The sequence below is a fragment of the Arachis ipaensis genome, chromosome B01 (assembly GCF_000816755.2).
Source record: "Arachis ipaensis cultivar K30076 chromosome B01, Araip1.1, whole genome shotgun sequence".
NCBI classification, from domain to species: Eukaryota; Viridiplantae; Streptophyta; class Magnoliopsida; order Fabales; family Fabaceae; genus Arachis; species Arachis ipaensis.
The window spans coordinates 25,718,834-25,746,030 of NC_029785.2; the positions used below are offsets into that span (position 1 = coordinate 25,718,834).

General features: G+C 36.9%; 1 protein-coding gene and 1 long non-coding RNA gene across 4 annotated transcripts in view; one reads left to right on the forward strand and one right to left on the reverse strand.

The window, feature by feature from the left end:
• Positions 1 to 3,042, forward strand: part of LOC107627904 — a 4,987-nt gene extending 1,945 nt beyond the window's left edge. For 2 of the 3 annotated variants that reach the window (XM_016330716.2, XM_016330721.2), the window contains exons 2-3: positions 648 to 928; positions 2,758 to 3,042. In XM_016330716.2, coding sequence (XP_016186202.1) covers positions 667 to 928; positions 2,758 to 2,765 — 270 coding nt within the window. In that variant the 5' untranslated portion in view covers positions 648 to 666 and the 3' untranslated portion in view covers positions 2,766 to 3,042. Of the gene's footprint in view, positions 1 to 569; positions 929 to 2,757 lie in introns of all 3 variants that reach the window. The other variant, XM_016330725.2, reaches the window with a different exon arrangement.
• On the reverse strand, positions 4,453 to 6,346 carry LOC110270371. Its single transcript, XR_002359828.1, has 2 exons — positions 5,143 to 6,346; positions 4,453 to 5,016 (listed from the first exon to the last, which is right to left on the reverse strand). It is a non-coding gene; the product is annotated as an uncharacterized LOC110270371 (long non-coding RNA).

Sequence of the window (27,197 nt, forward strand, 5' to 3'; positions counted from 1 at the left end):
CTCCCGTGCCCCCCTTCCCGCTCGGTTGACATCCCTGCTCATAGAGTGCAGTGTGCACCGTGACCCAATGCCAAATTTTATCAAGAAGGCTAGAACTAAACAAAAAAGAAAAAGAAAAATATCTATCTTGCTCAACTAAAAAACAAAAAACTAACACTAACATTCAAACAAACAATTTGAGAGCCAGGTCAATCACCATCGATGGATCTAGTTTCTTGTTCTGATTACAGTGAGGTTCTTGGCTGGTCCTGTTTATTGCTCCTTTGAGTAGGCTTCGTCTTCCCCCATTTGAAGCTATAATAATATTATTGACTTCGACCAAACGTTTCTCTAAGTTTGTTTTGCAAATGATTGTGACAATGTCTCTTATTTCATTTAATCAATTCTAGATATGTTGATAGAAGATTGTCAGAAACTTGTTTTGCTTTCGAGTCTTTGTTTTGATGCTGGTTAGAGATGTAATGCACCCATTTTGCAAACACCTTTCTCATCTGAAATTTCTAGTTACTTTGTCAATTATATTTGGTTTGACTTTAAATTGAATTGATTATTCTATATTTGCATAGTAGGTTGGGGTTTATTATAAGTGAGGAGATTTATTGTTGATTGTTTTGTTGTTGGTGGTGGTGGTGGTGTTGTAAATAAAGAGTATCGAAGATAATAGAGATGGGATTCATAATGGAATTCGCGAGGCACCTGGTACTAAAGATGATGGAGGATCCAGAGGAAAGGGATAAGAAGTTCAGGGAGCATGTCTATGCTGTGAAGGACAGGTGCGCCAAGACCAAGGAGATGTGGAGTCTCCCAATGAGGCCCTATGGCTTTTGGACCTTCGAGCGCCACAACTCTCAGCTTGCTTGGGATGCCCAGATCAGCCAGGTCGAAGGCCGCCGCGACCCCTACGATGATGCCCTCCAACAATTCTCAGGTATCCCATCATGAATTCTCATCACTTCCACACTGCCGTGATTTAATCAACGTTCTACGTTTGTGCTGCTTAGAATTTGGGATAAACCATTTTTAGGTAGAATTAGAATTAATGTTATGAGACTATTTATCCTAAAAGTTTAAGTTATTCGGTAGATGCACATAAAGAGTTGCGTATCTAACAGTACTTCATTTATGATTTCTGTTTAATAAGTGATTGGATGAGCCCTAAGATGCTGCTCTTAGCAAAATGGCAGTTTACTAACATGCATGGACCATCAAACTTTCTGTAAAACATTAATTCTTTGTATAGACATGCTATGCTATTTGTTATATTGCTGAAAACGTGAAGCTACCTCTCCTGTAATGCCATTTTAGCTACCAGCTTATCCTTTTCTCCTAGTTGGTTTCTTCTCCTAAAAGTTTGGGGAGATGGGTTTATTTTGAGGGTTCTGACTTAGATGGGGGAACTTAAAATCAGGATCATGGTGCTCTTTACATAAATATAAAATCTTTCTTTTTCCATTTCTTCCATTTTATCCCATTCCACTTTATGTTCCTTGCAACATTAGTAACCTTGGACTTCTTAGGCAGATACTTGAAGAAGCCGCTATAAAAAAAAAATCCATGTTGTTGACTGAATATCCATGGCTGCTAGTTATATACAATGATGCAGACCAACTTTGAACCAAAATGGGTCTTGTATGTTACCAACTAAGCTTCAATAGGAGCAATGCAAAACAAATGTTACTGGGATTGAGGGAGGAGTCATAAAAAAAATTTATTTGTAAGCAAAAAGTACTATTTTGGTCTCCAACATTTGGGGCAAATCCTAACTTGGTCCATAACGTTTTAAACATTCTATTTCTATCCCAAGAGGTTTCAAATGGGTTCACTGTTGTCTTACCATTCAATTTGACACGAGTATTTAATGAAATGGGTAATGTGCATGTTAACAACGTTTTTGGTTAAGTCATACCTACTTATTTCTGTGTATTAGAGAAACATAACCAAAACTTTCTTATAACCCTTCCACTTCTTGTTCTCCTAGTACAAAATTCTAAATACTAGCAATCGATCATCAGCGCTCTAGAATCAAATGAAAAGCGTTTATATTAGTGATCGTTGATGGGTCGATTTTACTTACGAACTAAAATCGAACATTATTGGCTCTTCAATATGCAAACTGTTTGTGTCAAATTTAATGGTGGGACAACATTGAACCGGTTTAAAACTTTTTGGGACTAAAATAAAACGTTTGAAACGTTAGGCGGCTAAATTAGGATTTGTCTCAAATGTTGGGGGACCAAAATAGTACTTTACTCTATTTGTAATTTATGATTGTGTGTAGCTAGTTGTTATATGGTATTGTCTTAGAATGTGGGTTTCTTTAGGATTTTTTTTTTTACTTTTTTCTTCTTTTAGTTCTTTCTCTTTAAGGGAAGATCGTCATAGGTGGTAGTGCACATGTAGAAGAAGAAAAAGGTGGGAGGAGGAAGAGAAGGTGGTGGAGGGAGGGGAAGCGAGGGACAAGGTAAGAAGATGAGTTGCCCCTATAGACGTGAAAAAGGGGAAGAGGAAAGTCAACGGGTAGTGAAAGAGAAGAATAATACAATAGAAATTACTTTTATATAATAAAATGCTTTAATTTCACCCATTGATTTAGATTTTTAATGGATAAGATTTATTAAAATCTTGGACCACCAGGGATGCAAATATACTCTCCTCACAGAAGAAAGCTCCTACTTTGAGTAGGAATCTCTATACATATTTCTTATGATCACATCTTCTGCATTCGTTCATATATTTTTTCTTCTCTTTTAAATGCAGGGAAATGAAATTGTCACGGGTTCTTTTGGTGGAAAACTGGGAATTCCTCTTATTTCCTTGATTGAATTTTCTGTTCTGTTTTCTGACGAAGACATTGCAGGCAGCTGGTTTTGTAATGCTTCAAAAGTTCAAATTGTTATCTGAATAAAGTTTCTTAATATTAACCCTGGTGTTATGTGAGACTTTTATCGCCCTTTTAGAATTTACATAATCTTTCACAATTGCACTTCCAGGATGCTTAAACATAATTAACATATGCAACATTCCTAATGTTTTAAAACGTTATTTTTTAATTTGACACATTTTGTGTGTTACTTTAGGTATTGTAGATTTGATAACATTCCTGCACTAGTTTTGCCATATAACATGCAGAATAGTTAATCTTGCAATATTCCAGTGGAATGTTACCACTTTGAGCAATCCTTATTTCTATAATTTTCTTATGGGATTCTGTCGTCTCTTCTTCCCCTGCAACACTTCTGCAATCTGATTTCCTCTTCCTGGAAGCAAGCCATTAAACTTAAACACTTACCATCCACAAAGCTTCCTGTTACCTCTTCCTCTATCTCTTGGTCATTCTCAATTCAATCTTTGCTATATTTTTTTTCCCTTCTATCAGAATTTTGTTTCACTCAATCATTTTTTATCGAGGCCCTTTTCCTGTTTAACTTCTCAGTTTTTTTTTAATCATGTTTATTATTCAATAATTAATTAATTAAATTTATAATAATTTTGAATTTTAACTTCATAATAAAAAATTAGAATATAATGCACTTGAAAACTAACATTTAATTTAAAATTTGAAAATATGAAAATATTAGCTTTATTCATTGAGTATAATACAAAATTAAATTTAAATTCAATTAGGTAGACAAATGTGTTAAAGTTCATAGTAGAAGATTGCGTTGTAGCTAACCAGTCTAAAAAGTTCGTTTTAAAGCTTACTGAATTCTCTATAAATTTGTCTCTAATAGCTATTTCCAAATGTAGAAAATTTTACCGAACTTGCAAAGTGACGATTTAGATTGAAGATTTCACCTAAATGCGAGTTAGATTTTCCTAACACAATCTGCACATACTTAAGAGTCATTTGAGTCATTCTTTTTTCATTCTATTCCCTTTTCTATGTAAAAATGCTAGGTGATCTTCCTCTTTCTTCTATTATCTCTACACATTGTCATTCATATATTTTTTCTACTTCATTATAAAAAAAACTCTTATCTTTTCTCACTTCTTTACTCATTCTAAACCCTTTGCCAAACTATTCAAAATTTCTATTAATATATTATTTGAGAAGATATTGTCTCTGAACTATGCTAACTACGAAGACCAGAAATATAAAAATTTTCTCTCTACAATAAGCCAACACAAACTCAGAAATTGGCGTAGAATTCATATTTCCACAACCTCAATATTTATATTTAGTTTATCAAGATGTTTTAGCCATCATAACTTATCATTTATTTGTTCCTCGTATTGTTTTTATTAATAGTTTATGGTCTATCGATTTCTAACATTTTAATCGCCCCGAAACTTAATCTCATGCATGTACTTAGAAGAATGAAATTTGTCCCTTAGCCAAAGATTCATACCTATATCAAAACACACATAAAGTCTAGCCATGAAATTAGTCTCTCTCTCTCTCTCTCTCTCTCTCTCTCTCTATTTGAGAGAGAGAGAGAGAGAGAGAGAGAAGAGAACAAAGCTTGTGATATTTCAACTATCAATATGAAATCAAAATGTGTCTTCACAAAGGAGAGAGAGAGAACTATTTTATAGTTACATATACTAATAGACTTGGAAGGTACTAGATAATACAACTGACTTGCCGACCATACCCATAGTCTCTACAGCTCCCTCAAATTCACGGTGGCTTAGATGCCAACCTGAGTTTGCCAAAGAATTTTGTAAAGGAAGCAGCTAGGAGCGGTTTCGTGAAGATATCAGCTATCTGCTCAGTGCCTGAGATGTGGGTAATAGCTACTAAACCTGTGGTTACTCTATCTCGAACAAAGTAGAGGTCCAATTCAAAATGTTTAGTTCGATGATGAAGAATCAGATTATAAGCGAGCATGACAACAGTCATATTGTCACAATAGATTGTGGGATGAGTGGAGGGGTGTTGTCGAATTTCCAAAAAGCGGTTTTGAATCCATGTCAGTTCTGTAAGTACAACTGTAACTGCTTGAAACTCGGCCTCAGTAGAACTTCTGCTCACAGTGGTTTGTTTACTACACTTCCAAGAGACAAGATTGGATCCTAGATAAACACAATAGCTGGATGTTAATTTTCGATCATCCAAGTTTGATGCCCACTCTGAATATGCAAATGCAATTAAACAAAGATCAGTGGATTTATAAAAATGAAGAGCTGTAGTGGACGTACCTGCCAAGTAACAAAGCTTTCCAATGTGCTTGAGTAAGGGAGGCCATATACTGGCTCAGTTTATTAACAGAGAAAGAAATATCCAGCCTAATTAGAATCACATACCATATGCCTCCTAATAATGATCGAAACAGGGTTGGATCATCAAAGGGAGCACTGTCCACATCTGTTAGGTTATTAGAACTGATCATAGGAGTAACCATAAGTTTAGAGTATTGCATTCCGGATTTAAGTAATAATTCAGGTATATACTAGGTCTGATTTAGAGAGATATGACCTGAAGAGTGATGTGAGGCTTCATTGCCTAAAAAATAATCACATGTCCTAAGTCGTTAAGGAGAAAAGTGGAATGAAGTTGATTAATTATATACTGAATTTCAGTTTGATTGTTGCCAGTACCCAGCATGTTATCAACATATATTAAAATATATGTAACGTTTGGACCTGAAAACTTAGTGAATAAAGAGGAATCCGAACGAGTACATTGAAAACCAAATTTAGCTAGAGTAGAAGTAAGAGTTTAAGCCATACAAAGCTTTATGCAATTTACAAACAAGATTAGGATTTGAATGTTGAAAACCAGGTGGTTGATGCATATATATAGTTTCAGATAAAGTACCATTCAAAAACTGTATTGTGAAAATCAAATTGTTTGATAAACCAACCTTTTGATAAAGCAATGGTGATGATAACCTGAATTGTAACCGGCTTAATTACGGGTGAATATACCTGATCAAAGTCAATACCTGCAGCTTGATTAAATTCTTTGGCAACTAAACGTGCCTTATGTCTAACAATCTCACCCTGTGAGTTCTTTTTAACAGCAAAAATCCATCTACACCTAATGATATTTACATCAGGTGGGGTTTCAACAAGGATCCAAGTTTTATGAAAACCCAAGGCCTTATATTCAATTTTTGATAGATTTGGGAATAAGAGAATCTGATTGAGCATGGAGAGGAGAAGTTGTAGTGTTGAGTGCCTTGGGTTTTAAGTTTTTGGTTTTTGATCGAGTGAGCATAAGGTGGTGACTAAAGATAGGTGGAGATGGAAATGATAAGGGTAAAGAAGTGTCAGTATGTGAAACAGGTATAGTATTTATAGTAGGAGTAGGATGTGTGAGAGGAGTGGAGTTATTTGGTTGTGCGGTATTAAAAGATGATGTAGAATTAGATATAGTAGAAGGATGAGGGTCCGTGTCCCTTAACCATCTTTTCCGGATTTGATACTCACTGGAGGATGGGAATGGAGCTTGCTTGCTTGGGAGGGTCGCCCACTTTTGGCTCTGCAGTACCCGAGAGATTAGTCATTGAGCTTCCGGCCTAATGGATACCCTGGTGCAAACCAAAAAAAAAAATAAATCTTTTCCTTTTTTGGCTTAGCTTAATTTTAGGGATTTTATTATTAGAAATCTTTCCTTTATTTTAGGCTAGTATTTTTCCCTTCCTTCCTATTTTATACTTATTTCTATTTCTGTAATTCCTCTATAAAGAGGCTGATTCCTTGTACATTTGATAATATAATATATTCAAATACTTCAACTTGGTATCAGAGCAGGATCTCTGCACTGTGCCTCTGATTTATAGCTATGGTTGACAGTTCCTCAGTCATTAATCCTTAACAGAAGGAGAACACCACTTTTACTCCATCAGATTTAAAATCTGAACAATGGGTACTAGTTAGTGGTAACTCCTATTCAGTTCAGATCACCACATTTCAAATCAATGGGTCAAACTACCTTAGGTAGTCTCAATCAGTTCAGATGTATATCCGTGGAAGAGGGAAGATTGGATATCTCACCGGTGAGCAAAGCCAACCTAACATCACTGACCCACAATATAATGTGTGAGATACCGAAAATTCCATGGTGATGACATGGCTGGTGAACTCAATGGAGGAGGATATTAGTAGTAACTACATGTACTATACCACTGCCAAAGAATTGTGGGATAGTGTCAAGGAGATGTACTTTGATCTTGGGAATAATCCCAAATTTATGAACTTACTCTAAAAGCTAGAGAAATTCAACAAGGGAGTGACAATGTCACCAAATATTTTCACACATTGAAGCGGGTGTATCAGGATCTTGACCACTTCAATAACTACAAGTGAAATTCAGCCGCTGATGCCAAACACCACCAACAAACAGTGGAAGAAGAGAGGATATTTCAGTTTCTTGCAGGCCTGAACGTGGAGCTAGATGAAATTCGTGGAAGAATTATTGGAAGAGCAATCCTACCCTCGATTGGAGAAGTATTTGCTGAAGTTAGAAGAGAGGAATCTCATAGAGCTGTGATGATAGGAAAAGGCAAGACTGAGCAAACTTCTTTGGAGTCTAATGCACTCTTAGTGGCACCTGTTGCACTTAAAAATTCATAAAATCAGAAGCACCCCTCCAATCTTTGGTGTGACCACTACAATAAACCTCGTCACACCCAAGAAACCTGCTGGAAGATTCATGGAAAAACAGCACATCTTAAAGACAACAAACCTGGTCCCAAAATACGCTTTACCCCAACTGCTCATGAGGCTAAAAAATCATCATTGAGTAAGGAACAGGTTGAGCAGCTCATAAGACTGTTAAATTCCAGTTGTGTCTAGTACTCCTAGTGGTTCTTTGACTCAAACAGGTAATTTTAATATTCCTATGTCCCTTAAATGCACCTCAAATTTGAATGCACCATGGATTGTCGATTCAGGTGCATCTGACCATATGACCAGCTTCTCCCCTTTATTTAAAACTTATTCTCCTTGCTTTGAAAATGAGAAAATTAGAATTGCTGATGGTAGTTTTTCATCTGTTGTTGAAAAAGGTACAATTAAATTGTCCAAAAATATTGACCTAAGAAATGTCCTAAATGTACCAAAGCTTTCTTGTAATCTCCTCTCTATTAGTAAAATCTGCAAGGATTCTAATTATGTTGTGACATTCTTTGACACTCATGGTATTTTTAGGACCGGACCTCGGGGAAGATGATTGGCAGTGCTAAGATGATGGATGGACTTTATCATTTTGAGGATATTTCGAAGGATAAAATAGCTCAAGAATTTAGTGGTATAAGTTCTATGCCTATAAAGGACCAAATAATGCTCTGGCACAATAGACTAGGATACCCTAGTTTTCGATATCTCAAACATTTGTTTCCATGTTTGTTTAAGAATATTGATTATTCGTTACTTAAATGTGAAAGTTGTATTCGTTCAAAGAGCCATAGAGCTCCTTATTACTCTCAACCTTATCATGCATCTAAGCCTTTCCACTTGATTCATAGTGATGTATGGGGTCCATCAAAAATAACAACTTAATTTGGAAAAAAATGGTTTGTAACTTTTATCGATGACCACACACGACTATGTTGGATCTATCTCATGCATGAAAAAATTGAGGTTTAAAAATTTTTTCAGTATTTTTCAACAATGGTAGAAACACAATTTGATACAAAAGTTTCAATATTAAGTGATAATGGAACTGGATACTTTAATAAAAATCTTGGTGAATTTCTTTAAAAGAAAGGTATTCAACATTAATCTACATGCCCCAATACACCCCAACAAAATGGCATTGCTGAAAGGAAGAATAAACATCTTCTTGAAGCAACACGTGCCATTATGTTTGAGGGTAATGTTCCAAAGTATTTATGGGGAGATGCTATCCTAACAACAGCCTATCTCATAAATCGAATGCCCACACGTGTGTTAAATTACTGCACACTATTGGATACTTTCAAAAAGAATTTTTCAGCATGTAGGTTGCATTCTGACTTACCTATAAAAGTATTTGGTTACATTGTGTTTTTACATACACCTTCATATCGAAGTAAACTTGATCCAAGAGCAGAAAAATATATTTTTATTGGCTATTTCCCAAGTCAAAAGGGTTATAAATGTTTCAATCCACACAACAAGAAATTTCATGTAAGCATGAATGTTACTTTTTTGGAATATGAAACCTTTTTTTCAGAAAAATTCTCTTAAGGGGGAGAGTCTAAAGGAAGAAAATTTTTTGCATGAACCTTTACCCACTCGTATCTTACATATTGAGGGTACAACTTTCACTAATCAAGTAAATTCTGAAACAATTGTAAAAAAAGATGTGGAAACCAATTCTAAAATTGTGCCAGAATTAGTTGGAATTCAAACAGAAAAAGAAATACCACAATCAGAAAAGGAGCTTTAGTGTTATGTTCGAAAATATCCCAAGAAGACTAGCGACCAGCTCATCATCTCTGTACCAGCCCAGTCTAAAAACCCGGAAGACGACCTAACTGTAGTACTTCAGGAACTTCTAGGTAAATCTGAAATTGTCACTTCTAATAATAACTTGCAAATAGCCTTTAAGAAAGAAACCAGAACCTGCACCAAAAAGGTACTAAAAACCAGCATCAACCATCCTATTTCTAATTATGTCTCTTACCAAAATCTCTCTAAAAAATATCGAGCTTTTACTTCTAAAATTACAAATCTGTTTGAGCCTAGGAACATAGAGGAAGCACTAGATGATCCCAACTGGAAATTAGCAGTGATGGAAGAGTGGCATGCACTCAAGAAGAATGAAACTTGAGAGATTGTAGATCTGCCACATAATACAAAATTGGTTGACTGCAGGTGAGTTTTTACCATCAAGTGCAATGCTGATGGAAGCATAGAGAGGTATAAGGCTAGGTTAGTAGCTAGGGGATATACACAAACCTATGGAGTAGACTATCGAGAGACTTTTGCTCCAATTGCCAAACTCATCTCTGTGCAGATTCTCTTATCTCTTGCTGCAAATTATAATTGGCCTTTACATTAATTGGATATAAAGAATGCTTTCCTGAATGGGGAGCTAGAGGAAGAGGTGTTCATGAAACTTCCACCTGAATTTGAGGCCGAACTGGGAAGGAATAAAATGTGCAAACTAAAGAAATCTCTCTATGGATTGAAACAATCTCCAAGAGCTTGGTTTGAACGACTTGGAATGGTGGTGAAGGAACTTGGTTATACTCAAAGCGAAACTGACCATACACTTTTCTATAAACATTCAGCAGCTAATAAAACTATCATCTTAATTGTATATGTGGATGACATTATTCTGACAGGTGATGATTTTTTGGAGCTAAAAGACTTGAAGGAGAAGCTTGCTAAAACATTTGAAATCAAAGAACTTGGCTCATTAAAATACTTCCTTGGAATTGAATTTGCAAGGTCTAAGGAAGGCATTTTTATGAACCAACGAAAGTACATCCTAGATCTTTTAAAAGAGACGGGATTACTTGGTTGTAAACACCTATAGAGCCTAATTTAAAATTGAAGCCAGCTGAACCAGAAAATGTAATGGACAAAGGGAGATATTAGCGGTTGGTAAGGAGGCTAATCTATTTATCCCATACACACCCGGATATAGCCTTTGTTGTCAGTATGGTAAGCCAGTTTATGCATTCACTTAGTCAAGAACATATAGATGCTGTCTTTAGAATCCTAAGGTACTTAAAGGGGTCGCCTGGGAAAGGGTTACTCTACAAAAAGCATGGACGTCTTCAAGTAGAAGTTTATACAGATGCGGATTGGGCTGAAAATGCCATGGATAGAAGGTCAACATCTGGGTATTGTACTTTTGTTGGCAGAAACCTGGTTAGTTGGAGGAGTGAAAAACAGAGTGTTGTGGCACGAAGTAGTGCAGAAGCTGAGTTTAGAATAGTGGCTCATGGAATATGTAAAGCACTATGGGTAGAGAAAATCCTACAAGAACTAAAAGTTTCCATTTCTCCACCAATGAGGTTGTATTGTGACAACAAATCTGCAATTTCTATTTCTCATAATCCAGTGTTGCATGATAGAACTAAACATGTTGAAGTTGACATGCATTTTATCAGGGAAAAGATTAAGAGAGGACAGATTTGTATCTCATATGTTCCAACCACGGAACAATTAGCATATGTTCTAACTAAAGGATTACCCAAAAAGACTTTTGATAGCATAATAAGCAAGCTGTCAATGAATGATATCTTCAAGCCAGCTTGAGGGGGAGTGTTGACTAGATCAAATCAAAATCAGATTTCTAATTTCTTTAATGAATCGTTTACGTAAATAGAATTAATTATAAATCTTTTCCTTTTTTATTTTAGCTTAATTTTAGGGATTTTATAATCAGAAATCTTTCCTTTATTTTAGGTTAGTATTTTTTTCTTCTTTTCTATTTTATAGTTATTTTTATTTCTGTACTTCCTCTATAAAGAGGCTGATTCCCTGTACATTTGATAATATAATATATTCAAACACTTCAACTGTTGTCTCTAGCAAAACATGAGACACTGATTAAATTCTGAGTTATGGTTGGAACATATAATAAATCATACAATCTATATGTTTCTTGAGTAGGAATATTGTGAATAATTGAATTACCTACATTCTAGATAGGCAAATCCATTACCTGTGAAAACTTGTTCATGAAATAGTAATCCAAGGGTTGGAGAATATTTGATGAATCATGTGTGCAATGGTGAGTAGCACTTGAGTCTACATACCATGATGGATCACTTACCGAAGCTGAGAGTTGCAAGCATTGCTCTAGGATTATGGAAGGATGAGGGTGGAGCTAAGGATCCATTCTAGGAAACTTGTGACTACTGTGGGGATTGGTGATGGGATTGATGATGAGCTATATTTTGTCGGTATAGAATTCTTCAATGGAATTATGTCGTGTGTATAGTCTAAACCAACAAGCTATAACGCATCAAACAAAGAAAGTGTGTGTCCACAATTCAAATCAATAACCGAGAGTATTAGTCTCGGGTCGTTCTCCCTAGGAGTTGCCCTAAGGTGCACATCATTGGCTAGGAATTCTCTTTGTGTTTGAGGTTGAATGCGAGAAATGTAAACAAACAAGCTTGCATAAGAGCAATGAACAATTAACAAGTAAGCTAATGGACACAAGAAATAGGGCTAAACAAGTGTGAATGACAATCAATCAATGTAAAAGCCTTGGCTAGGGTTGGGAATTGGAAGTCCTATCATCATTATCTCCATCAATTGTGACATCAATTGGTTATTGCTCCACTTAGTTAACCTCTAAACATGAAGGAAAGTCAAGTAGAGATAATCAATTTGAGTCCACAAGTCCTAGTCTAATCCTAGGGGAGAGACTAGAGTTAATGTCATTCAAATCAATTAGTAATATCCAATTGTCAATCAACAAAAGACCTTGATAATTCAAGTGTTTCTAATTATCCAACCCCTAAGCCAAGAGTGAAGAACTACTCCATAGCTATGGTTGACATTTTATCAAGCATTTGGTGAGCAATAATGGAAGACATCATGAAATTGGAGAAAGGAATTGAATTAAAGCTATCTATTGCAAACAATTAACAACAGTCAAACCATTAACAACAATGAAAGTGAAATTCCTCAATGCATTAATGGAAATCAAAGTAACAAGGTCTAGATCCAAGATCTACAATATTAGAGCATCAAGAACACTAAATTGAGAATAGAAGAAGATGATCTACAATCTAGAGCAATATAAATTTGAATCAAATTTAGATCTCACCAAAATATCCAAGTACAATTGGAATTGAGAAAGCCAAAAACCTAGAGAGAAGTTGGAGTTTATCTCTCTAAAAATGTAACTTCCAAAAGTAACTAACTATAAAAGGGTGTAAAAGATGTGTTCTCCTTCAATCCTTGGTTCCTTTAACCTTTTCCCGCCAGAATTCCACTCAGAATTGGGCTTGGAAACCCTATGAAATCGCTAGGCACGTTTTCACTAAAAAGGTCACGTGCGCACGTCACGCGTACGCGTCGATGGGATTTTGCGATCCACGCGTATGCGTCAGGCGGGCATACGCATCGATGAAGATTCCACCCAGCCACACGTATGCGTCCATGCTTGTGCGCCACTTCCAGAATTCAGCTTCCACGCGTGCGCGTCGGCTATGCGTGCGCATCGATGCCAATACTCCAAAGCTCCATTTTCATGCTCCTTCCACTTATGCATGCTTTCTTCCTCTCTTCTAGATCATTCTTGCCCCTATAAACTCTGAAATCACTCAACAAACAGATCACGACATCAAATGGTAATAGAGGGAGATAAAATATAGCACAATTAAGGCCTAAAAAACATGTTTTTATTCATGAAGCAAAATTGGGAAGGAGACATAAAACCATGAATTTTATATGGATAAGTGTGACAAAATGTTGATAAAACCCTCTAAATTCTACACAAAGTGAACGCTAAGATTGGGGTTCATCAAATGATCAAACCGAAAGTAGCAAGATGGAGCTACATGTCCCATGCGGCCTCAAATCTGGCATTGAGGGCAGTTCATAAAGTTTCAAGGGCTTCTTCCACCACGCATATTCCTACCACCTCTACCATGACGGCCTTGAAAGCCTCTACCATAATTTTCTTGAAAACCTCTACCATAGCTAGAGTTTGTACCTCTTCCATAATTACCAAGAATGGATGAATCTGAAAAACGAGGCTCTTGAGTTGGAGCCTGGGTTAGGTGAACTTGAACCATGGATTGATCAGGTTTCTTGAACATGTCCACAATGTCTTCTTGAGCTATAAGATGGTCTTCAAGGTCTGGAATGCTATAAGCAGGATCTTTTGCATTAACATATGTAATGAATGGGTGATAATCTTCATTTAAACCATCAAATATTACATTTGTATGTTCGGATTCAGACAGAGGAGTACCAACAACAGCTAAATAATCCACTAATTTTTTAATTTTCAAGAGATAATTAGTGGTTGAACCTTCTTTTGTGATAATCTTGAGTTGAAGTTGTAGTTGTCGAACCCTAGCCTTCATCCGAGAAGCAAAATGCGTGTGAATGCAAGACCAAATCTCATGTGCAAAACTACAACCAATTACAGGATGCTTGGTGCACAAAATTGTGATCTCAATGGCGCCAACAACTTGGTACGCACAATCGTAATCTCAACTCTTTTTCAAAATTCTGCACAACTAACCAGCAAGTCCACTAGGTCGTCCAAGTAATAAACCTTACGTGATTAAGGGTCGATCCCACAGAGATTGTCGGCTTGAAGCAAGCTATGGTCATCCTTGTAAATCTCAGTCAGGAAGATTCAAATGGTTATGTGGTTTTGATAATTAAAATATAAATAAAATATAAAATAAGATAGAGATACTTATGTAATTCATTGGTGGGAATTTCAGATAAGCATATGGAGATGCTTTGTTGCTTCTGAACCTCTGCTTTCCTATTGCTTTCTTCCAACCATGTGTTACCTCCTTCCATGGCAAGCTGTATGATCCTCTCAGATGAAAACAAATCCATATGCGCTGTCACCGCACGGCTAATCATCTGTCGGTTCTCGCTAGCATCGGAATAGGACCATTGTCCTTTTGCACACTGTCACTTGTGCCTCACATTCGCAGGTTTGAAGCTTGTCACAGTCATCCCTTCCCAGATCCTACTCGGAATATCACAAACAAGGTTTAGACTTTCCAGATCTTGGATCCTACTCAGAATACCACAGACAAGGTTTAGACTTTCCGGATTCCAGGAATGGCTGCCAATAATTCTAGCCTATACCATGAAGGTTCTAATCTTAGATTAGAAACCCAAGAGAATATACTCCAGCTGTCATCTAATGACTACGTTGAACATCATGTAGATCGCTTTGTGGTTGTCAGGCACGCGACCTTGGCTAGCGAGTAACGAAGATTGGGTGATTGTCACGGGTCACCCCTTCATTCTGACTTAACTGAATTAAGAACGAGAGTATATATTGGAGAAGAAGTAGGCGTGAATTGAATAGAAAATAGTAGTAATTGCATTAATTCATGAAGAACAGCAGAGCTCCACACCTTAATCTATGGGGTGTAGAAACTCCACCGTAGAAGCTACATAAGTGAAAAAGGTTTAGGCATGGCCGTGAGGCCAGCCTCCAAACGTGTACAATACTATGATAAAAGTCTCCAGATAAAATTCCGAACTGGTCAAAAGAAGACATAAAATAAATCTCTAAAAGTAGTTTTTATACTAAGTTAGTAACCTAGGGTTACAGAAAATGAGTAACTAAGTGCAAATAGTGCAGAAATCCACTTCCGGGACCCACTTGGTGTGTGCTTGGGCTGAGCATTGAAGCTTTTTTGTGCATAGGCTGTTCCTGGAGTTAAACACCAACTTTGGTGCCAGTTTGGGCGTTTAACTCCAATTCTGGTGCCGGTTTGGGCGTTTTACGCCACGATATTTTAGGCTGACTTTGAACGCCAGTTTGGGCCATCAAATCTCAGATAAAGTATGGACTATTATATATTTATAGAAAGCCCAGGATGTCTACTTTCCAACGCAATTAAGAGCGTACCAATTGGATTTTTGTAGCTCCAGAAAATCCATTTCGAGTGCAGGGAGGTCAGAATCCAACAGCATCTGCAGTCCTTTTTCAGTCTCTGAATAAGATTTTTGCTCAGGTCCCTCAATTTCAGCTAAAAAATACCTGAAATCACATAAAAACACATGAAATCATAGTAAAGTCCAAAAATATGATTTTTGAATAGAAACTAATAAAAATATAATAAAAAATAACTAAAATATACTAAAAACTATGTAAAAATAATGCCAAAAAGGGTATAAATTATCTGCTCATCACAACACCAAAGTTAAATTGTTGCTTGTCCCCAAGCAACTAAAAACAAAATAGGATAAAAAGAAGAGAATATACAATGAATTTCAAACTTATCAATGAACTTAGTTCCAATTAGATGAGCGGGACTTGTAGCCTTTTTGCTTCTGAACAGTTTTGGCATCTCACTTTATCCTTTGAAGTTCAGAATGATTGGCATCTATAGGAACTCAGAATTCAGATAGTGTTATTGATTCTCCAATTTCAGTATGTTGATTCTTGAACACAGCTACTTTATAAGTCTTGGCCGTGACCCTAAGCATTTTGTTTTCCAGTATTACCACTGGATACATAAATTCCACAGACACATAACTGGGTGAACCTTTTCAGATTGTGACTCAGCTTTGCTAAAGTCCCAAGTTAGAGGTGCCCAGAGCTCTTAAGCACACTCTTTTTGCTTTGGACCACGACTTTAACCGCTCAGTCTCAAGCTTTTCACTTGACACATTCACGCCACAAGCACATGGTTAGGGACAGCTTGGTTTAGCCGCTTAGGCCAGGATTTTATTCCTGTGGGCCCTCCTATCCATTAATGCTCAAAGTCTTGGATCTTTTTTTACCCTTGCCTTTTGATTTAAATGGCTATTGAATTTTTCTGCTTGCTTTTTCTTTTTCTTTCTTTCTTTTTCTTTTTTAATTTTTTTTTAATTTTTCGCAAGCTTTTGTTTTTCACTGCTTTTTCTTGCTTCAAGAATCAATTTTATGATTTTTCAGATTATTAATAACATTTCTCTTTTTTCATTATTCTTTCAAGAGCTAACAATTTTAACATTCATAAACAACAAATTCAAAAATATGCACTGTTCAAGCATTCATTCAGAAAATAAAAGGTATTGTCAGCACATCAAAATAATTAAACTAATTTCAAGATAGAATTCGAAACTAAGTACTTCTTGTTCTTTTGCAAATAAAAACATTTTTCATTTAAGAAAGGTGATGGATTCATAGGACATTCATAGCTTTAAGACATAGACACTAGACACTAATGATCATGTAATAAAGACACAAACATAGATAAACATAAAGCATAAGAAATGAAAAAAAGAAAGTAGAGAACAAGAAAATTAAAGAATGGGTCCACCTTAGTGATGGCGGCTAGTTCTTCCTCTTGAAGATCTTATGGAATGCTTTAGCTCCTCAATGTCTCTTCCTTGCCTTTGTTGTTCCTCCCTCATGGCTCTTTGGTCTTCTCTAATTTCATGGAGGAGGATGGAATGCTCTTGGTGCTCCATCATTAGTTGTCTCATGTTGGAACTTAATTCTCCTAGGGAGGTGTTGATTTGCTCCCAATAGTTTTGTGGAGGAAAGTGCATCCCTTGAGGCATCTCAGGGATTTCATGATGAGGACTTTCCTCATGCTCTTGTTGAGGTCCATAAGTGGGCTCTCTTGTTTGCTCCATCCTTTTCTTAGTGATGGGCTTGTCTCCTTCAATGAGGATGTCTTCCTCTATGACAATTCCAGTTGAATTGCATAGGTGACAAATGAGATGAGGGAAGGCTAACCTTGCCAAAGTGGAGGGCTTGTCCGCCACCTTGTAGAGTTCTAGGGATATGATCTCATGAACTTCTACTTCCTCTTCATTCATGATACTATGGATCATGATAGCCCGGTCTATAGTAACTTCAGACCGGTTTCTAGTAGGAATAATAGAGCGTTGGATAAACTCCAACCATCCCCTAGCCATGGGCTTGAGGTCAAGCCCACTTAGTTGAACCGGCTTGCCTCTTGAATCTCTCTTCCATTGAGCGCCTTCCACACAAATGTCCCTAAGGACTTGGTCCAACCTTTGATCAAAGTCACATTTTTCGGACTAAAATCCAAGTAGTTTTCCCGAACCATTGTGAGCCAATTCTTTGGATTCGGGTTCACACTTTGGTCATGGTTCTTAGTGATCCATGCATTAGCATAGAACTCTTGAACCATTAAGATCCCGACTTGTTGAATGGGGTTGGTGAGGATTTCCCAACCTCTTCTTCGAACTTCATGTCGGATCTCCGGATATTCACTCTTTTTGAGCTTAAAGGGGACCTCGGGGATCACCTTTTTCTTGGCCACAACTTCATATAAGTGGTCTTGATGCACTTTTGAGATGAATCTCTCCATCTCCCATGACTTGGGGGTGGAAGCAATTGCCTTTCCTTTCCTCTTTCTAGAGGTTTTTCCGGCCTTAGGTGCCATTGATGGTTATGAAAAAACAAAAATCTTTAGCTTTTCCCACACCAAACTTAGAAGATTTTCTCGTCCTCGAGCAAAAGAAGAAAGAAAGGAGTAGAAGAAGAAGAAATGGAGGAGATGGAGGGAGGTGAGTGGTTCGGCCAAGGTGTGTGGAGTGTGTATGATGTGTGGAAATGAAGGTGGTAAGGAGGGGTATTTATAGGATAAGGGAGAGAGGATATTCGGCCATGTGTGGGTGGGTTTAGGAGGGAAATGGTTTGAATTTGAATAGTGAGGTAGGTGGGATTTAATGATGGATGGATGTGAGTGGTGAAGAGGTTGTGGGGAAGAGGGTAGGATTTGATAGGTGAATGGTGTTTGGGAAAGAGGTATTGAGGTGATTGGTCAAGGGTGTATGGAGAAGAGTGTTATGGAAAGGTGTGAAGAGGAGAGAAGAAGAGGTGGGGTAGGTGGGGATCCTGTGGGGTCCACAGATCCTGAGGTGTCAAGGAATTTGAATCCCTACACCATTCTGGCGTTCAAACGCCCATTCTGTGCCAATTCTTTCGTTTAACGCCAGCTCTGCTACCTTTCCTTGCGTTAAACGCCACTTTGCTACCCATTTCTGGCGTTAAACGCCAGCCAGATGCCCATTTCTGGCGTTTAATGCCAGCCTGTGCCACACAGCCCTTTCTGGCGTTAAACGCCCAGAGTGCTGCCCATTCTGGCCTTTAACGCCCAGAATGCTGCCAGGCTAGGCATTAAATGCCCATTCTGCTATCCTTACTGGCGGTTAAACGCCAGTAAGCCTGTCCTCCAGGGTGTGCTATTTTTAATGCTATTTTTCATTCTGTTTTTGACTTTTCAGTTATTTTTGTGACTTCACATGATCATCAACCTAAAGAAAACATAAAATAACAATGGAAAATAAATAAATATAATTAAATAACATTGGGTTGCCTCCCAACAAGCGCTTCTTTAATGTCAATAGCTTGACAGTAAGCTCTTAGAGAGCTTCATAGAGACTCAGAGCTTGATGTTGGCCTTCCAACACCAAAATTAGAAGTTGAGTGTGGGGGTTGTGTTTGACTTTGTATTGAGAGAAGCTTTTCATGCTTTCTCTCCATGGTTACAGAAGAAGATCCTTGAGCCTTAAACACAAAGTAATCCTCATTCACTTGAAGGACTAACTCTCCTCTGTCCACATCAATCACAGCTCTTGCTGTGGCTAGGAAGGGTCTTCCAAGGATGATGGATTCATCTTCATCCTTCCCAGTATCTAGGATTATGAAGTCATCAGGGATGTAATAGCCTTCAACCTTTACTAAGACATCCTCTACAAGTCCATAAGCCTGTTTCCTTGAATTGTCTGCCATCTCTAGTGAGATTCTTGCAGCTTGCACCTCAAAGATCCCTAGTTTCTCCATTACAGAGAGGGGCATGAGGTTTATACTTGACCCAAGGTCACACAGAGCCTTCTTAAAGGTCATGGTGCCTATGGTATAAGGTATTAAGAGCTTTTCAGGATCCTGTTTCTTCTGAGGTAATTTCAGTTGAACCAAATCATTTAGTTCGTTAATGAGCAATGTGGGTTCATCCTTCCAAGTCTCATTACCAAATAACTTGGCATTCGGCTTCATGATTGCTCCCAGATATTGAGCAACTTGCTCTTCAATGATGTCTTCATCCTCTTCAGAGGAAGAATACTCATCAGAGCTCATGAATGGCAACAGTAAGTTCAATGAAATCTCTATGGTCTCTATATGAGCCTCAGATTCCTTTGGTTCCTCATTAGGGAACTCCTTAGTGGCTAGTAGACGTCCATTGAGGTCTTCCTCATTGGAAATCACTGCCTTTTCTTCCTCTACAAGTTCGGTCATGTGGGACGTTTTTATGGCATTGCACTCTCTTTTTGAATTTTCTTCTGTATTACTTGGGAGAGTACTAGGAGGGAGTTCAGTAACTCTTTTACTCAGCTGACCCACTTGTGCCTCCAAATTTCTAAGGGAGGACCTTGCTTCAGTCATGAAACTAAGAGTGGTCTTAGATAGATCAGAGACTACAGTTGCTAAGTCAGAGTGGCTTTGCTTAGAATTCTCTGTCTGTTGCTGATAAGATGATGGAAAATGTTTGCTATTGCCAAACCGTGCTCTCCCACCATTATTATTATTATTGAAGCCTTGATTAGGCTTCTGTTGATCCTTCCATGAGAGATTAGGATGATTCCTCCATGATGGATTGTAGGTGTTTCCATAGGATTCCCCATGTAATTCACCTCTTCCATTGTAGGATTCTCAGGGTCATAGGCTTCTTCTTCAGAAGAAGCCTCCTTAGTATTGCCTGATGCAAATTGCATTCCAGACAGACTCTAAGAAATCATATTGACTTGCTGAGTCAATATTTTATTCTGAGCCAGTATGGCCTTCGGAGTATCAATCTCAAGAACTCCTTTCTTCTGAGTTGTCCCATTACTCATAGGATTCCTTTCAGAAGTGTACATGAACTGGTTATTTGCAACCATTTCAATGAGTTTCTGGGCTTCTGCAGACGTCTTCTTCAGATGAAGAAATCCTCCAGCAGAGTGGTCCAATGACATCTTGGACAATTCAGACAGACCATCATAGAATATACATATGATGCTCCATTCTGAAAATATGTCAGAAGGACACCTTCTGATCAATTGCTTGTATCTTTCCTAAGCTTCATAGAGGGATTCACCTTCCTTCTGTATGAAGGTTTGGACTTCCACTCTAAGCTTGCTCAACTTTTGAGGTGGAAAGAATTTGGCCAAGAAGCCATTGACCAACTTTTTTCAAGAGTTCATGCTATCTTTAGGTTGTGAGTCCAACCATGTCCTAGCTCTGTCTCTTACAGCAAAGGAGAAAAACATAAGTCTGTAAACTTCAGGATTAACTCCATTGATCTTAACAGTGTCACAGATTTGCAAGAATTCAGCTAAAAACTGATGAGGATCTTTCAATGGAAGTCCATGAAACTTGCAATTCTGCTGCATTAGAGAAACTAATTGAGGCTTAAGCTCAAAGTTGTTTGCTCCAATTGCAGGAATTGAGATGCTCCTTCCACAGAAGTTAGAAGAGGGTGCAATAAAGTCACCAAGCATCTTCCTTGCATCTCCACCATTGTTGTTGGGTTCGGCCATCTCCTCTTCTTTTTCGAAAAATTCTGTCAGGTCCTCTCCAGAGTGTTGTAATTTAGCTTCTCTTAGCTTCCTCTTTAGAGTCCTTTCAGGTTCGGGATGAGCTTCAACAAGAATATTCTTATCCTTGCTCCTGCTCATATGAAAAAAAAGAGAACAGAAAAAAATAGGAATCCTCTATGTCATAGTATAGAGATTCCTTTATGTGAGTAGAAGAATAGAAGAGTAGAATGAAGAAGAGAGAAGATGAAGAATTCGAACACAGAGAGGGAGAGAGGGTTTGAATTATAAGAAGAAGAGAAGTGTTAGTAAATAAATAAATAAATAGAAAGCGATGAGAGAGAGAGAGAGAATTCAAATTTTAAATTAAAATAAAAGGAGAATATTTTTGTTTTTATTTTAATTATTAGTTATAATTTGAAAATTATAAAAAGGAACAAAATTAAATTAAAATTTAAAACAATTAGTTAATCAAAAAGAATTTTGAAAAAGTGGTGAGGAGTTTTCAAAAATTGGAGAGAGAAAAAAGTAGTTATGTGGTTTTGAAAAAGATATGATTGAAATAGTAAACTTTTAAAATCAAACAAAAAGTCAAGTAGTTAATTGAAAAAGATTTGAAAATCAATTTTGAAAAGATAAGAAGTTAGAGAAGATTTTGAAAAATATATGATTGAAATTTATTTTGAAAAATATTTGAAAAGGAAATTAAAAAGATTTGATTTTTGAAATTAAAGTTGATTACTTGACTAATAAGAAACTAAAAGATATGATTTTAGAATTTAAAGATTGATCCTTTCTTAATAGGCAAGTAACAACTTGAAAATTTTTTAATCTAAACATTAAATGTTAGCATTAATTTCGAAAATATGAAATAAAAATAAGAAAAAGATTTTGAAAATCAAATTTTTAGAGTTTTCAAAAATATTGAAAAAGATTTGATTTTTGAAAAAAAGTTTGAAAAGATAGAATTTTTAAATTGAAAATTTGACTTGACTGATAAGAAACAATTAAATTTTAAAACTTTATGACTAAATCAATTCAAATTTTCGAAATTTATGAGTGAAATAAGGGAAAGATATTTTTTTTATTTTTAAATTTTTAATGAGGAGAGAGAAAAACAACTAAAAGACACAGGACATAAAAATTTAAGATCAAAACAAAAATGCATGCAAGAACACTTTGAATGTCAAGATGAACACCAAGAATACTTTGAATGTCAAGATGAACACCAAGAACTTATTTTTGAAAAATTTTTAAGAAAAAAAACACTTGCAAGACACCAAACTTAAAAATTTTTAAACTTTAGACAATAAGAATTCAAAAATGCATATGAAAAACAAGAAAAGACACAAAACAAGAAAAACACAAGATCAAACAAAGACAATCATCAAGAACAACTTGAAGATCATGAAGAACACATACATGAATTGTTTTTTCGAAAATTTAAAGAAAAATTAAAAAGATGCAATTGACACCAAACTTAAAATTTGACATAAGACTCAAACAAGAAACACAAAATTTTTGGTTTTTATGATTTTATTAAATTTTTTTGTATTTTTCGAAAATTATTTGAAAAAAGAAAATTAAGGATTTCAAAATTTTTAATAAGAATTCCAGGAATCATGCAATGTTAGTCTAAAGCTTCAGTCTAAAAAAGATTAGACAGATGATAAAAGCATCATCTGAAACTCTAGAATTCGTTCTTAAAAATTTTGAAAAACAAAATAAAATATAATTTTTTTTTGAAATTTTTCGAAAATAAAAAGCTTAAAAATAAAATAAAATTACCTAATCTGAGCAACAAGATAAACCGTCAGTTGTCCAAACTCGAACAATCCCCGGCAACGGCGCCAAAAACTTGGTGCACGAAATTGTGATCTCAATGGTGCCAACAACTTGGTACGCACAATCGTAATCTCTACTCTTTTTCACATCTCCGCACAACTAACCAGCAAGTGCACTGGGTCGTCCAAGTAATAAACCTTACGTGAGTAAGGATCGATCCCACGGAGATTGTCGGCTTGAAGCAAGCTATGGTCATCCTTGTAAATCTCAGTCAGGCGGATTCAAATGGTTATGAGGTTTTGATAATTAAAATATAAATAAAATATAAAATAAGATAGAGATACTTATGTAATTCATTGGTGGGAATTTCAGATAAGCATATGGAGATGCTTTGTTGCTTCTGAACCTCTGCTTTCCTATTGCTTTCTTCCAACCATGCGTTACCTCCTTCCATGGCAAGCTGTATGATCCTCTCGGATGAAAACAAATCCATATGCGCTGTCACCGCACGGCTAATCATCTATCGATTCCCGCTAGCGTTGGAATAGGACCATTGCCCTTTTGCACACTACAAAGACATTATCATCAAACTCGCACCTATTATAAAACGTAATCAGAGTCTAATAACCATCTTCTAACATAAGCAACATTGCTTTAGTGAAACTGGCCCTGCATGATTTCCTAACTTGGGTTTGGATGGAAAAAAGTTTAAAGAAAGATCTATGCTGTCAGAAAGTCTTAGACAATCATCCCATCACCTAAGCATGCCCTTTGATCACAAGCAAAAGAATCGAATATCCAACAATTGAAACCTTAACCCTATCCCTATATCACTACTAGCCTTCAAACTTATATCCAGATCACTCCCGTCACCAAACTCAACCATTTTAAACCTTCAAAAATCAACTTTAAATGAAAAAAAAATTATAATCAATAAAAAATACCAAGTCAACCGAAGTTTCTGAACCAATTTCTACGCAGATTAAATTAAAACTTTCTACAGCTAAAACATATAATAGGACACTAACCAGGGCATAACATAGCGAAAGCTAGAAGCAAGAAATTAAATTAAAAAAAATACATCTTGAAAATTTCAATCTTTGATCCAACCCATCACTCTAATCAACCACCTAATCATTCTAGGAACGAATCTAACCCTTAAGATCACAAAACCTTCGAGTCCAAAGCTCAAATCAAATCCCAGAAAAAACTAAAAAATAAAAAAGAGGTGATGGTGGTAGAGAGGGATACCAGAAACTTCTTGGTAGCCATGAGGGTAATAAGGAGGATGAGGAGCCGAGTGGTTGGTGGCACTAGACGGCAGAACAGGGTGGGGAAACCTGATGGCTGGGTGAGGATCCCGCGGAGGCGGAGGGTAGTTGGAGACGCCTTGGAAGGTGCCGTACTGAGTAGCAGGGTAGGGCTGAGGTGGCGTTGTGGAATGAGGGGGCGATGGCGGTGAAGAGTGGCGGTGGTGGGATTTGTGTGACTTTGACTGCTGAATTCGTGTGTTTTGTGTGTGGAAAATAAGCCCTTTTTAAGTCTTACAAGGCTAATAATCAGAACAATGGGTACTAGTCTATTGTTGCTGTGAATTTGTTGTGTGAGAATGATTTTTTTCACTCTGTATGGGTTGGTTTGGACTCTGAAGATTGTGGGAAAAGGGAGAAGACTTTAATAGCATGGACCAATGGATTAATCATGTATTCATAATTTGAACATGACTTGTTGAATTGGTTACTTAGGCAATAAGCAATTTTTAAGAGGTAATGGTGCCTTTCAAATCACACTTTTGTGTGTGATAAATTAAAAAAAAAAACTAAAAATAAAATCTGTGAAATACAAGGTGGTACAATGGATGCTATATAGAAGAGGCATTTCACAACCACCGCCTAAGTATTACCGAGTATATTATGAGGAAAGTACACGAATGGTGCTGTGGGCATCACGTGGGTTTTAAAGCATTGGCACAGAAACTAATTAGGGTATGATTGGACCATAATAATGAAAGTCTCCATGCAGCTCGTCAAAATGTCTGAGGTGCCAAGAGTATGCAATTTTCATAGAGCACCAGTAGAAAAGCTAACTTTAGTCATGACATCTTGGCTATTCACAATGTGGAAATTGACATATTGGGACCTTTCTTTATGGCACTGGAGTAACTCAAATACCTCATACTGGCCATCGGTTATCTCACGAAATGGGTGGAAACAGAAACATTAGCCAGCATCATAGCGGCCCAGTGCATGAAGTTTTTCTAGAGACAAGTAATCAATCGATTTGGAATTTCTGAGGTCGTTATCTCGAAAAGTGGTACCAGTTCGCAAATAAGAAGTTTCATAACCTTCTCAAGGGGTTAAGAATCCGACAACATTTCTTGTCAGTTGAACACCTGAAGACAAATGGCCAGGTTAAAGCCGCAAATAAAGTTATCTTCAAAGAGAGAAAGAAATGACTGGATGAAAAATAGGGTGTCTGAACGAATGAACTCGGCTCCATCCTCTGGTCTTATTGAACTATGACACAATCTGCCACAGATGAAATACCTTTTCGACTCACTTATGGTACCGAGGCGGTAGTGCTAGTAAAACTCGAAAAGTCAAGCCAAAGATTCCTCTTCAAGACCTTCAACCAACGGACGGAGATGGACCTAGTTGATGAAGTCAAGGCTATGGACCATTTAATAGAAGCATCTCTCAAGCAAATGAATCACCCTAAAGCACAATCAAGGAGTAAAGGAAAGAGCTTTTTTCCAAGGAGACCTAGTCCTTCCTTTCCTCGGGAACCCGTCAAGGGGGAAGGAAGGTTTTATCGAGGCCTATGATTTCCTTTTTAAGTTCATGATTTCCTTCTAAGTTATTATTGTTATAGTCACTCAATAGCAGCATTTTGGGAAGTGGTCAATCCCAAAAACCAAAACAAAAATTAATAGATACAAGCGAATATCTAATCTAATAAGCAAAATGCTAAATTTCAATAACTTAATCAAAACAAAGTCTACATTTGCCCATCAGGCAACAAAACCAAGATAAAATTTAAGTCTAAATCAGCCCATCAAGCAACAAAACCAAAATAAAAATTTAAATCAGCCCACGAAGAAACAAATAAAAAGGCAAAATAAAAATCCTAAGTTTTATTCTCGAGAGCCATGTCCATAATCTATTTGTCTTTGATGACCTTGAAGGCTCCAAGACGGGAAATGTCAAAATCGGGAGAAATGAGTGCCACTTATTATTTCAGGGCCTCTTCGGTAGTAGAAATTCCCTCCTGTGCATTTTTCACAATCTCTGTATTTCTTTTTTTCATGTTAGCCACTATCTTACTAGTATCTTTGGCCTTCTTTGCCTCCGTGGCACAACACTTGGCTTTGGAAATTTTCACCCATAGCTCGGTCTCAAGGTCAGTAAACTGTTGGATCTGGTTCCCGACCTCCTCAGCCTTCTTCTCAGCCTCAGCCTTTGTAGTATTTACTGTGCCCTTTTGTGCCCACAAGGTCGTAAGCTTAGCTTTGGCTTGTGAAGTTTCTCGTCTAGCACACAGACTGACCATAGACCGTCTTAGCCTTCCGAATGATCGCCATAGATCAAATCATGGAATGGTAAAGCCACTTTTCCTGGGTAGAGATGTTGCAATTGGAGAAAAAGTCCTCAATCCCAGGAGGCAAATGTTCATATATGAAAGCCAAAGAGTTGAAGGCCTTCTGCACAACAGATGGGGCATCAACCTTAATTAAGGTCAAAGTGAAAATCATATCAAAATCCAGCTGTAGCAAGCCTGATTAAAGGAGTGTACTACACTACAAAGACATTATCATCAAACTCGCACCTTTTATAAAACGAAATCAGAGTCTAATAACCATCTTCTAACATAAGCAACATTGCTTTAGGGAAACCAGCCCTGCATGATTTTCTAACTTGGGTTTGGATGGTAAAATGTTTAAAGAAACATCTATGCTGTCAGAAACTCTTAGACAATCATCCCATCACCTAAGCATGCCCTTTGATCACAGGCAAAAGAATCGAATATCCAACAATTGAAACCTTAACCCTATCCCTATATCACTACTAGCCTTCAAACTTATATCCAGATCACTCCCGTCACCAAACTCAACCATTTTAAACCTTAAAAAATCAACTTCAAATGAAAAAAAATTATAATCAATGAAAAATACTAAGTCAACCGAAGTTTCTGAACCATTTTCCACGCACATTAAATTAAAACTTTCTACAACTAAAACATATAATAGGACACTAACCTGGGCAAAACATAGCGAAAGCTAGAAGCAAGAAATTAAATTAAAAAAAAATACATCTCGAAAGTTTCAA